Source organism: Cryptomeria japonica, chromosome 8, assembly GCF_030272615.1.
Source record: "Cryptomeria japonica chromosome 8, Sugi_1.0, whole genome shotgun sequence".
Lineage (NCBI taxonomy): Eukaryota > Viridiplantae > Streptophyta > Pinopsida > Cupressales > Cupressaceae > Cryptomeria > Cryptomeria japonica.
In genome coordinates, this window is record NC_081412.1 from 306,284,511 (window position 1) to 306,302,763 (window position 18,253).

Here is an 18,253-nt window from a genome sequence, read left to right on the forward strand (position 1 = left end):
TTATCAATGTTCAATACAATGCTTGTTAGAAGAGGTTTGCATACTACGTCTTTAATCTATTGATTGTATCGTGATATGTGTAGCCAACTTGTGTCTAGCATTGCTCTTAATTAATTATATAATTATATAATCATTTATATAGTCATATATAGGTAGTTAAGTTAACCTACTTGACATCCAAGGCATAAGCATAGATATGAACTATTGATTAATTTATATTACCATATTGCAAATTGTGTTCTTATTTGAGACTTGAAGCTTGCCCCTTCAAAGTGGCTTACAATTTTAACATATAATCTAATTGCAGCATAATTCCTATCATATTCTTCTCTTGTGAAGGTTTTTTTTTTTTTCAATTATTACTGTGGTAAGAGCAAAAGTGAGGTGACGTTAAGAGACACTATTTAAGGATTTGTTGTGCAAGGATTTGTTGTGCAAGGATTTGTTCTCCTCTAGTCAATCCCTTAGGCTAATTAACCAATTTAATGTGAGAAAAAATATTGAAGACAAGTCATGAAATATGCCAAGGATGATATAAGTCAACAATAATTAAAATGCATTTTGGTGTTTTTATGATGCTCACATTTAAGGTTTCTTGTATTTCAAGCACGATTTCAAATGGATAAGAAATGCCCATCACACGACTAGTGGAAAAAAGCTGGTAAGGATTAATTTAAATTTTGAGATGTAGTTCAAATTTGTCCATACAAAGTATTTAGGTTGATTGTGCACCAATAAACCTAAACAGTGGTAGTAAATACAAGATCTAAAGATAGGAAATAGTTCACAAGGATGAATGATGATGTGGATGAGTTACATAAGGTCTTTAGCCAAATTTACCCAAACAATGTCAATTGTGAACCTATTATTGCATAAGGAACAATCAAGTTGAAGCGAGTCCAACAAGAGACAAAAGAGCATGGGTATGCAATTTTCAGCATTACATAATAGAAAAAATAAAATAATAATAACGATTTATTAAATTAACAAAGATGACAGTGATCGCCCAAGCTTGTTGAGTCATTTTTCTTTATGATTATCTACATTCACACAACCTCTCTTTTATTTATTTCACCATTACAAAATCAAAGCAGGCAAAATGGATGGTTTATTATAAAGTAGGCTTGTTAAACCAACTATTTTATTATGGTTGCCCACATTCACACAACCTTTCGTATTTTATTTCACCATTACACAATGAAAGCGAGCAAAGTAGAGATGGTTTTTTATATAAATGGCATTAGTCTCCCGGGCTTGTTCGGTCAATTATTTGAGTAAGGTTGCCCGCATCCACATTAACCTCTCCTCTTTTATTTGAGAATGCCATATCCATATCAATTCTCATTTACTGAATCAGTTTTACTTGGTTACTCCTTTATAGTAAATCTCTGTTTCTTACTTTAAGATAGGCGATGAAAATGGTGCAAGCCACAGCTTGACATAGTTCTCATTTCAATAGAAGGAAAACAAAAACGCGTCTGCTAAATTTAGATAGCACATCATCAATGTTTATGTGCCACAATTTTTCTTACTTTTCCAACAAAGATGCTAAAATAATGACAATATTGAATGTTGAAAATCAAATGAAGTAAATTCAATCTCATCCGTTGTACCAAGCCCAGCCAATTCTCATTTTATATAGAAAAACAGCCTGACATTTATGCATTCCGTAAACTAGTAAACATCTGAGAGTGGCCTTGCCCTGCATTTATCAGCCCGGTAAACGATCAAAATTGGATGGTAACGTGTTAATCACGCCAATGCAATACTCAGAGTACGCTAGATGAATATGCCCAATTATTTTTATTTCTATCAATTAGAACTCTAGGTCAAAATTCCAAAACTGAATCTGCATAGTTCCTGGCACACTTTCTTGCCCTAAACTGGTGTTATAAATTATACAAAATTGAGAGCCCAAGAATTTACTAATTTAAAGGTATGGCCTTAGAAATCAAAACGAAAGAGGAAGTGTGGAAGCCAGCATAAACGGAACCTTCTGTATTCTAGTTGTCTGTAGTAACAAGATGGAAGTTCCCATAAGGAACCTGCAGTAATCATAATTCTTACATTATTTAAACTAAACAAGCAAATAATCTTTTATGATCAACTTCTAAGGCAAATTAAACATGGAAGATTTCAGACAGATCTCCTGAATTTCCATTCGTGGGGTTCTTTTGCACAAAACTCTCTAGGGAATCCCATAGAGGAATTCTTCAAAGCATAATATGAACAAAACACTGGGTCAACCGTAAATATATAGCATTCTGATTGTACCCGGATTCACTGAGAGTAATAAACGAATATCTAACATGAAGTTCCAGCATATCTCCTTCCATAAACGGCTTTGAATTCTCAAATTGAAAATTTCAGATGTCATACACATCACTGACCAAAACACTTCATTATCGAGGAGATAATTTTTGATGTAAGAAACTTCAGACCAGCAGAACCTCCCGGAAAGTATGAAATAACATAATATACCAATGCCAGAACCTGGGGAGAAACATTAAGGTTACAAAGCAATCACACCAAAACACATACTTCCATTCACAGCTTGAGAATTTCAAGAATACTTTATCCTTGTCCACTACAAAACACATATGAGAGAATGGAAAAGAGAGAAACCTGTACACCAGAGAAAATGACAGAAAGGATATAGCTGTGGAGAACCATAGATACATAAATCGTAACCAACATACTTGCCAAAAATCCAATGGTGAATGGTAATCTCTGCAGAATAGCATGTCATAGAGCAAGAATATTAGGTGCTTGAATGATGCAATGAGATGGTAATATTAGAAAGAACATTCCTTTCATAAGAGTTACTATAAACCTCTATCTTGCAAGTGAAAAAACACATCAAATCAAATAAAAACAGAAGCAACTTTTAAGATTTTTAATTTTTTATAGATGCCAACTAGGACAGGCCAAGCAAGAGAAGGCCAATGAAAGGGCTGCCATTGAGTCTATTAAAAAGGCTTAAGTGCAAAACAGAAAAGAAATTTATGGATACTGAAATCTAAATTAGTTGATGATAAAAGGTAACAGTAAGAAACTACCTCTTTGGAGACCATGTGAAGAAGCTGAGTTTTAGGACCCTTCAATGCAAAGAAAGAAAGAATAATAAATAGACAACCGAGGGTAAAGCTTAATGCAAATTTTTGGGGCATCACAACCATGACTGGAAGAAACAATAGTAGCGCAATGAAGATGAAAAAAATCCCCGTTGCCATAAGCAGCCCAAAGTACACGAGGGCTTTTCCTGAAGGAAAAGTGTTGGCAGCTGATTGAACACTTCCTGGTAAGTCCCGCACTCCCTTTGATACTCTGACAAAAATAATGAGCAGAGAGAAATGAGAATCAGAACTCTGGAATTTTTAGTTTCTAAACATAAAATATTAAAACAAGCTCTAGTCTAGGTTTCCCTTGGCTGTCCATCAGAGCAACTTGTGCTGACTAGGGGTGCCATTTTAAGGTACTTCACTCTTTGGAGTATGATAAGGGAAGTATCTGTCCCAGTCTTTAAGTCGCAATCATCAATAGGATACCATAACTAAAAACATATAACCAAGTTTTCTGTGTGGACGATAACACTAAATAGATGAAAAATAAGAAAATATATTTATAGATACTCATAGAGTAATGCAAGTCACAAAGCCCTCTGCTACTATATAATAACAAGGCAAAAAGATTTCACCATAAAAACTTAAGAAATATATGAAAATAACTACAGTTGACCTACAATTTATAAACATGATCATATTCAATCAGGATTATCATATCAAGTTGTGATCGACTGATGAGCTTCTCAATAAAATGACTAACAAAACTACCAATAGTTTCCAAGATTTCTTCAGTGAGATGAGCAATATTTGAGTTTACACTTTTCAGTTGTTTTGATTGTTCATAAAGGAAGTGCCATAGCTGCTACAAATAATAAGTAAATAACATTGAAGGTACATGGTTCATATGTTTACTTGTCAAGCGACTTAGCATTGGACTGACTGGGCACACTAAATGAGAAGTAAGTGGAGTCCAATCAGCCAATCTCCTATGACAAGGAATATAATTAACTCGATACAACATGTTCTCATGCAACCATACCAGATCATATCACTTCCCATGATTAACTGATCGCAAATCCTATGTACTAGCATAAACATCTGTGTGAGAGAGTGTAACAGATCGGCATCTGCTTAAGAGGTTACTTAGAAAAACTTCCAACGATAAGGTGAAGAAGCTCTTTAGTTTTTTATGTGCAGATGCTGGAGACGTACATAATTTCAAATTAGGCCTCCACAATTAATAATTGACTAACATTATGATGCATATAGCTATTTAATAACAGCTTCAACATGCCATTCTAGAGACATCAGTGCTCACCATTGCATGATGGAAGGAGATAACGGCATACAAACTATGAGAAGAATATTTTCAAATCAGTATAGCTCCAAGAGTGAGGCTCCCTAATCCCATAATGGTTAATATTTATTATAATTATCTCAATTGATTATTTTGACAGATTGCGACATAATTTTACCCCACATTTTCTTTTGCTTTTTATATGGATTATTAGCAAGCTGTAAAACTATAGATCATAAATGCAATCTTCAATACATGAAATAAGATTACTTCATAAATATCAGAACGTGAGTAGTAATCAGATGGAAAAGAAGACTTGTAACTATTAGTTGGTAATTGTAAGTTAACTGTTATTTCTATGTTGTGTTTTGAGTGATTTATTTCTGCAAGCATTAACCAGCTGCACAGATTTTGGGACATAACAAAAATGAAACACGTGGACTGATCTGAGCCATTCATTTGAAAAAAGATTGTTAAAATTCTTTCTTTCTGTGAACTCATTAGAAACGTTTTCTTGCAGCTTCTTTTAAATTGTATAACACTCGTCAGAAAGATACTTAATTGCTCTCTCTTGGGCAGTCAGAGCTATAGATTTATGATTTACAATATCAAAGATTTGGCGCTTTATCACCCATGAAGGTTTTCCCCCAAAATTCTGTATTTATTTTATTTATTTTGTGTATGATGCCTATGATCTTATTACTCTATGAAAAATTGTGTGAATGTTAATCGGTTACTGAATCTGTTAAAGAAATTTCATAAATAAATGAACAAATTTAGCTAAATTGAAGGCATTAAAAGAAAACACTTGTAAAATGAATTTGTATAAGATTTTCAAACTTTGTGTAGGGCTCAAAAGAGGAGGTCTCAAGGATTCCAAATTTGTGAAGTCCTTTTGGTCTTGGTACCTAGGTGTTTACAGCCTAACCATGTATATAAGGAAATGCCATGTGTAGTGTGAAATCACAGAAACTTGTGTACGGAACGTTTGAACAAGTGTTGGATTTTTTTTAGTATGGGAAGATGGAATCCCAACCTCTGTCTGTGTGCTTTGGAAATGCTTCCGCATCCTGTAATCCTGGATACCAGGATGAGTTCTCAATAAATAGCCAAATCCTAGCAGATACTGGATCCTAAGAGGCCTTTGTGCACTTTGAAAATGTTGCAATGTCATTTAAAAGTGTGCAATCCCAGAAAAAGAATCAGACAAGCAATTTTTATTAAAATCAAACACTTCGTATTCAAAAATATGATGCAGTACAGTTGTCTATAAATGACTTGAAACTGCACATAAATGAGAGGACCTGGCTGGTGGAACATACTCTTAACGCCAATTTATCTGGGAAGCCAGAGGGTGGAGATGTAGGCTGACATAAGGGAATCTCACAGATAAATTCTTAAACCCTAAGTTACTAGGTTCTGCATATTTGTGCCAGAATCAGGGCCGGGTACAGTTCTGGGCCTGGTACAACCTGCGTTCATCCCAGGTGCATCCTGGACAACTGGGTTTACATATGTTAAAGTTTATTTAAATTCTGTGATCAAGAGGCTAGAATAGATGAAGATATAGTCTGAAATTTTCTTCGAACTGCAGTAGTGTGAATGGAACGGAAGCACAACACTTATCAATTTCGGTATTGTCCTCCTCCCATTGTATGCATGTTATATGTATGAATGAGAGGATACGTAGAGAATAGATATGTCTTCCCACATCCTCCCATTGTATGCATGTTATATATATGAATGAGAGGGTACGTAGAGAATAGATATGTCTTCCCACGTCCTCCCATTGTATGCATGTTATATATATGAATGAGAGGGTACGTAGAGAATAGATATGTCTTCCCACGTGGGAAGACACATCTCTTCCTACGTACCACTCATCATATCACCGCACGTTAACAAACATCTTATTTGCTTGACTGATCGCGATTTATGATAAATCGTTTAACCCAGCCCGATAACAAGAAGGGGTGTGACCGGTGGCAACCACCCTCATTCGATATTTATTCATTGTTTATAACGTGAATATGTTAACATGTAATTACTTCATGCATCGGAAATAGTACGACCGACGTTACAAGAATTAACACTCCCTCTTAGCTAGGGAGGACATATTTCATGTTAGAGGAAAACAACACAATTCATCCATTGATTGTGAAGAGAAGAGATATCACACCACAGTGATATTCAGAGATATGGTTCAACAATGAATATCAAGTCTCATGATACTCACCATAACTCATAGTTATCAAGTAAGGTATGTGCACTGGCATCAAGTCACATGATGCCTACCATACTGATAATGATTCATGGCATGTCCACGAATATTATGTCCATAATATTCACCATGAAGATCTCTATCATTATTATGGTTTATTTAATGATATCAACCAACTGATATCTACCATAATGTCTCAAAGATATATACTATCATAACATGTCCACAGATATCAAGTCTCATGATATCCATCAAGATAGAAAAATTGATAGTTGTAAAATCGTCACCTTACAATATCAATATGAAACAAGTGTTCATTATTGAAAAATCGTCACCCTTCAATAATGTTCACAGGGGGGCCATGAAGTCATGGAGTCACACACGTAACAAATAAAAGAGTTTACACATTAAACATCTTAAATATATTAGTATATCAGAATAAATGAAACTATCTCTCAAAATTAAATAGCATTTTCAACCATACCAAGTTTATCTCTAAAGTGCTCAATCTTGATCCTGGAGAGAGGCTTGATAAGAATGTCAGCAATCTGATCACCTATACTAATATAATTCAGTCGGATCACATTCCTTTCCACCATATCTCGAACATAGTGATAAGGAATCTCAATGTGTTTAGACCTGTCATGAAATACTGGATTTATTGAAAATTTGATGCAACTCTGATTGTCACAATAGATGACAGTAGGATTTAAGGGCTGACCAAACAGTCCTACAAGCAATTTTCCGAGCCATACTGCTTCTCTTGCTCCCATGGAGGCTACAATGTATTCAGCTTTTGTAGAATTCTGAGCAACTGAAGACTGTTTTCTACATATCCATGATTTCATTCCTGATCCTAAACTGAAGCAACATTCTGATGTGCTTTTCCTGTCAACTACACTTCCAGCCCAATCAGAATCCGTGAATCCATGTAAGTCAAGGTCTACATGTTGATATTTCAGACCAAAACCAATGGTTCCTCGAAGATATCTCAGAATATGCTTTGCAGCAACAAGATGTATTTCCCTAGGTTCGCACATGAACTGACTTAGTGTATTAACAGCGTAACATATATCAGGTCTTGTGTTTACCAAATACATCAGAGATCCAATAATCTGTCTGTAGAGGGTAGGATCTGCAAACTCTGATTTTGCAACTGCTTCCTTTAGCTTGTGCAGATTTGTCTCCATAGGTGTGGTCATGGATCTACAATCCATCATTCCAAATCTCTCGAGTATATCAATGGTGTATTTTCCTTGATTAAGGATTATACCATCTGCCTGCTGCCAAACTTCCAATCCAAGGAAGTAGTGAAGAATTCCTAAATCCTTCATATCAAACTCAGAGGCTAATTCTTTCTTACACCGAGAAATATGATTATCCTCTCCTGTGATTAGTAGATCATCAACATAAAGAATAAGAATTAATAATTCACCATTGATTACTTTGTAGTAGAGATTTGGATCTACTTCATTCTTGGAAAACCCTAATTCCAAGAGATAGTGATCAATTCTTTCATACCATGCTCTGGGGGTCTGTTTAAGTCCATATAGGGCTTTCTTTAATCTCAGACATGTGATTCAGCCTTATGAATCACAAAACCTTCAGGTTGCTCCAAATAAACTTCTTCTTCAATCTTACCATTCAGAAAAGCAGTCTTAACATCCATTTGATGGACTTTCCATCCTTTAGATGTTGCAATAGCCAAAACTACTCGAACAGAAGTGTATCTGGCAATAGGAGCAAATGTCTATTCATAGTCAATACCTTCTTTCTGTGAGAAACCTCTGGCAACAAACCTTGCTTTGTGCTTCTCAATGCTGCCATCTGCTGCATGTTTGATTTTGAAGAGCCATTTTGAAGATACCACAGATTTGCCTTTAGGCCTAGGCACAATATCCCAGACATCATTTTTCAGAATTGACTGATACTCTTCTGACATAGCATCTTTCCAAACTTGATGTTTGAGAGCATCTCTAACACAGGAAGGTTCTGCATCAATGGTCTCACTCATCAAGGCAGCATAACTGGAAAATAGGTTAGGTCTCTTACTTTCTCTGAAGGTCCCCTTTGGAGCAGCATAATTTTCCACTTCTTGAAGCATCTTTTTAGCCCAAAGTGGTCTCTTCCTAGTTTCAGGATGATGTTCTTCCAAAGGTAAGTCTTGAACTTCATGCTCAACATTTTCAGGGGTCTCCCTCTAAATCTCAAGGGTGGGATCCTCATCCATGCTTGTAGGATCTTGGTGTTCTAATTCATTAGAGCTTTTGGACCTCCTGAATGCTATGTCTTCTTCAAAGATAACATCTCTGCTTAGTTCAATTTGTCTTTGTCCAGGTATGTATACTATATAAGCCTTAGAGGTTTCATTGTACCCAACAAATACCCCTTTCTTTCCAGAAGGTTCTAATTTTGATCTCTTTTCTTTGGGAACATGAATATAGACTGGACACCCAAACATCCGGAGATGACTTATGTCAGGTTTGTTACCAGTAAAGGCTTCGTCAGGGGTTTTATTATCAAGAAGAGAATCAGGACATCTATTTTGGATGTACACAGCTGTCCTAGATGCTTCAGCCCAAAATGAGGTTTCTATATTTTGGTCAAACAACATAGCCCTAGCAGCTTCTACTATAGTCCTATTCTTCTTTCAGCTACCCCATTTTGTTGTGGGTTATAAGGTACAGTTAACTCCCTCTTAATCCCAGCATTTATACAATAATCTTTAAACATTTCAGAAGTGTATTCCCCCCATTGTCTGTTCTCAAGGTTATGATTTTCTTACCTGTCATGTTTTCTGCAAGAACTTTGAATTCCTTAAATTTAGAAAGGATTTCTTCAAACTCTTTGTACCTCAGAAAATATATCCAGGTCTTCCTAGAATAATCATCTACAAATATTACATAATATAAAAATCCTCCTAAGGAGGGTACAGACATGGGTCCACATAAATCAGAATGAACTAATTCTAATACATTTTTGGATCTACTGTTGCTAAAATTGAAAGACCCTTTATTATTCTTTCCCAAGGCACACCCCTTGCATGCTCCTTCAGAACTGTGACTTAGCTTGGGAAAGCCAATCACCATCTTCTCTATCTTAGGTAGGGCATGGAAATGAAGGTGCCCTAATCTTCTGTGCCAAATTTCATTCGAATCTAGAGTCTCATGAATCAAGGCTTGAGGTGGAGTGGTGCAAAGTCTGTAGAGGCTCCCTTGTCTTACTCCAATGGTGTGGGCTTTCTTGATGGTGGAGTTCTTTGGCCAAGCAAGTACCTTTCCTTCCATAAAGGTTAATCCGTAACCCTTATCTTCAAGTGCAGAAACTGAGACAAGGTTTCTCTTTATACCAGGTACAAATAGAACTCCAGTCAGCTGTAGGGATATGCCTAACTTTAGGTTGATATTGCAGGTTCCTATTCCCATAACTGGATAATTTGAGTCATCACCAATTGTCACTTCTTCATTTGAATTTTCCACAAGTGTATCTAGGTGCTCACGAAATCCAGTGATGTGTCGAGATGCTCCGTTGTTAATCACCCATGTGTTGGAATTGGAGGTGACTTGACTAGAGAGGGCTGAGTAGAAGACTAGTCTCTCGGAATCACTCCCTTTCTTAACTTCTACCATTCAAGCCTGTTGCTTGATCCTGTCTGGACACTTCATTGCATAGTGCCCATATTGGTCACATCTGAAACATTGTACTTCAAAAATGTCTCTCTTCTTCTTTGAAGACCCCTTTCCATTTGAGTCGTTGTCCCTCTTTCTCTTAAAGTTCTTCTTCTTTCCTTTCTTGTGGGAATTAGAGTTTAGAACTTGAATGTCCTCATTACCATTGTTTTGTTTTATTCCTCTTGTGACAAGTCGGGATTCCTCTTGAATGCAATCGGTTTTCAATCTATCAAACTTAGGAAATTTAGAACGAGCATTGATTCCTTGAATGAACGATTCCCATGAGGTAGGAAGTCCATTTAGGGCCATCATAGCAAGTTCTTTGTTGTCTACTAGATGTCCAATAGTGGATAGTTGATCCCTAAGCTCAGTGATTCTCAAGAAATAGGATGTAACTGTCTCGCCATTATTCATCTTTATATGGTGTAGTTGATTCTTCAAGGTGAGAGCCCTGCTAGTGTTGTTGATTTCATAAATGTCAGCTAGGGCTTTGAACATCTGAAAAGCCGTCTCATATTTAGAAATAACTGGCACAATGTGGTCTCTCACTGAATCCACAATTATCTTAAGAGCCTTCTCATAGTCCTTGCTCCACTGAATTTTCTCTGTATCATCAGAGGGTTCAGGAATTTCACTTTTGACATGGGAGTCAATTTTATTTTCTTTCAAAATAAGCATGATCTTGAATTTCCAAGATACAAAATTTGATGCTCCATCTAGTCGATCTTCAAACCTAACTCCGGTTGCCATTAGGATTATAGGAATGTGATCTACTAAGAGTCAGGTGAAGGTCTATATGATCGTTACAAAATTTAATTTGATCTTCCTTAACTTAGCTCTGATACCATGTTAAGTTTATTTAAATTCTGTGATCAAGAGGATAGAACAGATGAAGATATAGTCTGAAATTTTCTTCGAACTGCAGTAGTGTGAATGGAACGGAAGCACAACACTTATCAATTTTGGTATTGTCCTCCTCCCATTGTATGCATGTTATATATATGAATGAGAGGGTACGTAGAGAAGAGATGTGTCTTCCCACATGGGAAGACACATCTCTTCCTACGTACCACTCATCATATCACCGCACGTTAACAAACATATTATTTGCTTGACTAATCGCGATTTATGATATCGTTTAACCCAGCCCGATAACAAGAAGGGGTGTGACCGGTGGCAACCACCCTCATTCGATATTTATTCATTGTTTATTGTTAACGTGAGTATGTTAACATGTAATTACTTCATGCATCGAAAATAGTACGACCGACATTACAAGAATTAACACCATAGGGAACCCGACTGCCCAGGGCACACCCAAGACAAACCTTGGGGCAAACCTAGACATACCCAAAAAAACCCAGGCCCGTGGGTGCCCCAAAACGGGGCCCACAGGTTAAAAAAACATTTTTTCTTAAAAACAATTTTTTAACATTTTAATTTTTACAAAACCCTAATTTCGCCCTTAAGATGCCTCTATTTGCTCTTTTCACTCATTCATCTCATTCTACTTGCATTTTTCACATTTTTTTGTCTCCAAGCACGTTTTGAAGGTGATTGCATTTTTCTTCTAAGGTGAAGACTATAGAGGTGTCAGACACGCATCAAAGGCGTAGGAATCATTGGAGAAGGAAGATTTAGCCATCAAAAGTGAGTGAATCTTCATTTTTTTCAAGTTTTCAAGATTTTTTAAAGTTTTCTTTTTGTAAATTTAAGAAGCTTCAAGTTTTTTTACACTTTGTATGCATAATAGGGGGGTTTTAATGCCAATTTTTTTTCAATTTTTTTCAATAATGTTGAGTTTTCCATTTTTTATTTTCGGTTCATTATTCATACATAATGGATGTAAGTGCAAGTGCAAGCTCTAGATTTGTTGCCTAGGCCCAAACTCAAAAAAACCATTTTAAAATTGATGCCAATTCACCACTTTGGCATTATACAACAATGATCAAGCAAAAGCCTAGTGATGGGAGTTTTTCTTAGCAATGTAATCATTGTAGCATAGAGTATACCAGCTCATACTATCAAGTGAAAGGTAACTTTTGTGCTGTCCCTGGATGTGGAATAAAATTTTGTAAGGGGTCAAATGACAAAGGGCTACCAATAGCTCTAATTATGGAATATATTAGAGGACAAAAGGAAGCCAACATGAGAAGCAACAAACCAAAGACTAATCATCCTCTTGCCAAGGAAAGTTCGAAGAGGCCTCCTAGTAGTGGTGGCTCCACAAGACCGGTTGGCCCACATCCTTTATGCCAATGCCACCACCTTCTGAACCAGAGAATGTTGTGGTTACACGAAAAAGAGTCCCATTGGATAGAGCCTTCAAAAATGAAATCAGAGGTTACAGATTAGAGTGTCGCTCGTTGCATTTATGGCAATGGGCTTCCTTTCAACATTGTTAGATCACCTTATTTTCAGGACATGGTGCATACCCTTTGCAATACACCTCTTGATTATGTTTGTCCTAGGTATGAAAGGGTGTGAACCACCTCATTGGCAAAGGAGAAAGCATCCATAGAGACACAATTGAGAGTCATCAAAGATACATGGCCAGAAACAAGTGTGTCCATCGTTTTTGATGGATGTAAAAATTGCAAAAATAGGCCATTGATCAATGTTATAGCAATGTGCCCTAAAGGGGTGATGTTTTAGAAAACAATGGATTGTGAGGGCCAAGTGAAAGATGCAAGTTTCGTTGCCAATATCCTCATAGAATCCATTGACATGGTGTGGCCTCAAAATGTTGTCCAAGTCGTAACGGGCAATGCTAAAAATTGTAGGGCAGCTAGGTCTACAGTGGAGGCTACATATGGTCACATTTTTTGGACACCATGTGCAATCCACTCGCTCAATTTAATCATGCAAAAGATTGGCACACAAATTGATTAGGTGAAACAAGTTCACACGAAGAGCGAGGAGATTAAAATGTGACTAATCATCACATATCACAAGCCATATTCAAGACCTTCTCCAAGTTGGAGTTGTTGAAGGTAATTTTAATTTTAATTTTGAATTTTTTAGTTTTTTTTATTTTTAATAGTTGATTTATGACGTGTAATTTTTTATACCATGTTAGGTTGCCGAAACACGATTTGCATCTCATGCACTCGTCTTAAGACAACTTGTGAAGGCGCGAGAAGCCTTCGGTGCTATTGTCATCAACAACTTGTGGAAGCAATCAAACACAGAAAGAGACCAAGAAGTAAGAGCATTGATCCTTAATGATGATTTGTGAGATCGTGTGGAATATGTTTTGAATTTCACCGACCCCATCATCAGCATGATTAGGTATGTTGATAATGATCAACCATGTTTGAGTGAAATTTATGATGGCATGGACTGCATGGTGGATAAAATAAGAGCAATAATAGATGCCAAGGAACATGACCCAATAAAAACATTTTTCAAAGTTGTGCAATAAATTGTTGTTGACTGTTGGAACAAAATGACCACCCCCTTAATGTAGAGGTTGCTACTGGATATAGGCTTGCATTTAAAAAGATATATTTAGATAAGAAGACTAAAAATATTGTCTTGAGGAAGTTTAGCCAATTCGTATCTACAAAATATCATGATGTTGCAGCTCTTCAAGCTAGATATGGGATGGATGCTAATGAGTGGTGATATGTACATGGTCAAGGCTCCATTTTCTTGCAGCCTCTTGCAATTAAAATTCTCTCCCATGTATGTATTTTTTTTTTTTTTTTTTTTATTGTTTTCCAATTCCATTTGATGCTATCATATTAAAATATTTTTATTTTATAAATATCAATTTATAATTATGTTTAAACAGGTTGCAAGTTCTTCTTCAGCTAAGCAGCTTGGAGTACATACTCCATCCACTTGGTCAAGTGTAATCGTTTGGGTGCAAAACAAGTAAAGGATTTGGTCTACGTACACTCCAACCTTCGTCTATTGTCACATAAGAAACTAGAAAATAATGCAGGTGTGATAAGGAATTGGGATCTAGCCCCTGAGTATGCTGATTTAGATGCTACAATTGCACAGCTTTCCCAAGTCTCCATAGATGAGGCAGTTGTGGAAGCTAACAAAGACGTAGCTAGTGGGAGTGGCAATCCAATGGATTGTGGTTCAAATGATGTTGAATTTGAACCAAATGATGACCTTGGGCTTGGGCTTGATGCTTCAAATGAAGATGAGTATTAAATCCTATGTGGCTTGTAATTTCAATTTTCCTTGTGTCATGACATTTTGAGACTTGAAAGTTGAATATTATCAATTTTGCAAATTATGAATATGATATTACATTTACGATATTATGAATATTTATTGGCAATTATGGATTTACATATGAGAAAGTTACATTGTATGGATTGTATCATTGTAATTATGGGAGTGACAGTTTATATTTTGACTTTTTATGTTTGAAGTTTGAAAATATATGTATGTGTGTGTACGGACGTACCAATACCCTTACTAGTAACTTAGCTTCAACCCTATATGCCCGTATGGCATTAGCAAGTTTCAGCAAGCCCCACTTAAAGACAGTGAACTCTCAATCATGTTAGATTTGAAATACATATAATGTTTTATCTAGGATTAGGGGAACTGCTGAGCCACACGACAAAAATTGAATTCAAAATGTAAATATGATACCGGAAACCTTGGATGAACTAAATGGATACCCAAGAGTCTAGGGATCAATAAAGCTAAGCAACACCAATAATGCTATGTTATCAGTTCTGCATGGGTGCAGGTATGAGTAAAAGGACCTGGTATGGTGGTATTTGTTTTCCTTGGGTATGGGTACAGGTTCGGAAATATACATACATACATACATAAATATATATATATATATATATATATATATATATATATATCATATTCATTATTTGCAAAAATGAAAAACACATAAATTCATAATTCAATCATTTGTCAAGTCAAAATATCATTACACAATGAAATTTCAAAATTACAATCAATATTTAATAATCTTCATTTGTTATTCATCAAAAGCATCAAAATCAACATTTGGTTTAATATCATTCAAACCACAATTAAGTTGGATTGCCACTCCCACTAGCTATGTCACGTGCAGAAGCTACCCCATCTATAGAGACTTCAGCAAGCTATGCAAGTGTAGCATCTAAATTAGCACACTCAGGACTCGGATCCCAAATTTTTGTCACACCGTCATTGTATTTAGGTGCCTTATGTGACAAGAGACAAAGGAAAGAGTGTACATAGACCAAATCCTCTACTTTTTTTGCACTCAAATGGTTGCGCTTAACTAAGTGGATGAAAGAGTATGTACTCCGATTCTGCTCAACTGAAAAAGAACTCAGAACCTATCAAATTTGCATAAAACATTTAGTATTTAATTTTATAAATACAAAACATAAATTATAAAATATCGCATAATGAAAAATGCAATGTCCCCTACTAGGAGTAAGCTTGTTTCCCATAATTAAACCATATCACCACACTTACCATGCCTTTAATCCGATTATTGAAACTAGAGAAAAATTAATTATTCATAATACAATCAATAATTATTATATTTAGGCCCCATCCTTACTTACTTCTCCCTAACCCTAATGGAGGACATGGATTTACTATCATAGGGCGCTTGGAAACCAATCTACAAGTAGGCTCCCTCAAGGTTTAGGACTTTGTCCATACCCCATCTTGGTCTTACCTATCTCATGAGGAATTACTCCGCCTCTCCCTATACAAACCAACCTATCCTCTCGCAGGCAATAGTGAATGATTAAAGTCTAGGCCATTAATATAATAGTCTTTCATGTACTATGAATGTATATGAAGTTAAGTATGACTGTCATACATATTGCAATCTATATTAATATTACTATTAAATTCTGCATAAGAACTTTATCAGGCTTCATATATTAAGCATACATATTAAACACAGCCCCATTCATATCACCAAGAACAAGGATGTTACTGCCTGCAACTTAATAATAATTCTGATCTGATATGTTCGAGAGTGATGTCATTGGATGCTGTTGATTCCTTCCCTTTATATCTCTCCATGTGAGGGAGAGGTCACACCTCTTCATCATGTATGCCATTTGGCAAGAGACACACCCTTTCACCATTAGCACCCTTTGAAAGAGTGCAACTCTTCATTATTTCTGCCCTTTGAAAGGGACACAACCTTTCACAATAAGATCTGCACTCCTTATTTAAATCAGATCTGCACTTCTAATTCCCAAATCATCCCCCCTTCAAATGAGTTCTCTTCTCCCTTTTATAACTCATATTCGGGGAAGTCACAACTTATCATTTCATGCCTTCTGACCATTCATTAACTTTAATCAAATTTTAATTATATTCTTTTATATTTTAATTCAATTTTTATTTTTATTCTTTTGTATTTTAATTTAATTATTATTTATTATTAAATTATATTTCAAAGTTGGGACATTACAGTCTCTGCCCCACCTAAGATTGCTTATCCTCAAGCAATGATCCTTTATCTTATTCTTCTCCATCACCTTATTTTTCTCTTGAAATACCTTTTATAAAATCTTCAATTTACTTCAGATTTCCTTGTATCCTTTATCTTCTTTAATGTTTGCACATTAATTACATTTCATATACTCTTGATGAATCTTCTTTTATATCTGCATTACACTACTTCAATAAAGCTGCAGTCTTCTGCTTATCGAAGGCTTTTGGCATATAAGCCTTTTATCTTTTAACTCACATCATACTACTTATATACTTCTTCACAAGTCTGCAATGATCTTCATAGAATCCTCCCTTTGAGACTGGTGTATGAGTTTTATCCGACTTCTTTTCATTTACATACTCCCACACCTTTCTTCTTCATTTTCAATCCCTATATATATATGCCTCTTCACATCTAATAGATATATCCAAACTGGTCACACTCCTTCAAGAACAAATTATTTCTTTTTATAATTATCATAAATCGTACCTCTTAAAAATAATCACTAAACAAACTGATAATAAATTGGTGTCCTCTATTATAATGAGTCGCACCTTTGGATGAGGATGGGCCTTTAACTATAATTAATTTGTTATGAGTCGCACCTTTGGATGAGGATGGGCCTTTAACTATAATTAATTTGTTTTATAAACTGTGGTAGCTAACTTTGGTGAGTCGGCCAGCATCCTCTGCAAACTAAGCCTTTGCATACCACTTTGAATTGCATCTTGTTTATTGTTGCTTATGTTATTGGTGTGATCACTGCTCTTTAACTCTTCTTGATCGCTGTAATCTGGTTGAGCATACCAATTTGTCTAATGAACTATTGTCCATCTTCTAATCGCTGTAGTCTGAGAAGACATATGAACTCACTGTTTACATTATTCTTCCATGTACAGTCGTTGCAAGCTCTGATCATGTTCCCATCTTCAACAATGGTAATCCAATATCTTGTCAATGTATGCTTCTGGATTTGATTGTGTGAGTATTTTGCATCAACATTTCTTTCAAATCATAATCCGTGATCCATCATTTTTTTCTCCTTATGCTCTCCATCATCCTGATGATGGATCACGGAGTGTGATCTGAAACGTTGATGCAAAAACACTTACACAATCAAATCCAGAAGCAGACATTGACTCGAATGGATTGTGGAAATCTGCTAACATTGAATCCAATATCCTTCTACCACTAATCACGTCTTAATATGGGGTCACTTATCTTCATTATTAAATCGTTGTAGACCATCACAAAATGATTCCAACTATGAAACAGCTTTGAAAACACCCATGGAATAAACATGCTGGAAACACATCAGGTATGAACCAAACACGGCGCATACACATGAATACATGTATTGTTAGATTCCTTCTCATTGACTAGAATGATTCATTGATTCATCTTTAGCCTGCAGGATGGTAGGATCAAAGCTCTGATACCATTTTGTAATGTCCCCTACTAAGTGTAAAGACCTTAAGGTCTGTATGATCTAGATCTCTGTACTTACTTAAGCTGTTAATTCAAAGAAACAAACTAGTTGCACAATATAGATGCAGATTG

At 35.8% G+C, this 18,253-nt stretch overlaps 1 protein-coding gene across 1 annotated transcript in view; it reads right to left on the reverse strand.

The window, feature by feature from the left end:
- Positions 1-1,983: 1,983 nt before the first annotated feature.
- LOC131060570 (protein transport protein sft2) overlaps positions 1,984-18,253 on the reverse strand; it is a 41,649-nt gene continuing 25,379 nt past the window's right edge. The window contains exons 2-4 of the mRNA XM_057993839.2: positions 3,060-3,327; positions 2,626-2,730; positions 1,984-2,493 (exon numbers count right to left, since the gene is read on the reverse strand). Of these exons, the coding sequence (XP_057849822.2) occupies positions 2,383-2,493; positions 2,626-2,730; positions 3,060-3,327 (484 nt within the window). The 3' untranslated portion in view covers positions 1,984-2,382. The remainder of the gene's footprint in view (positions 2,494-2,625; positions 2,731-3,059; positions 3,328-18,253) is intronic.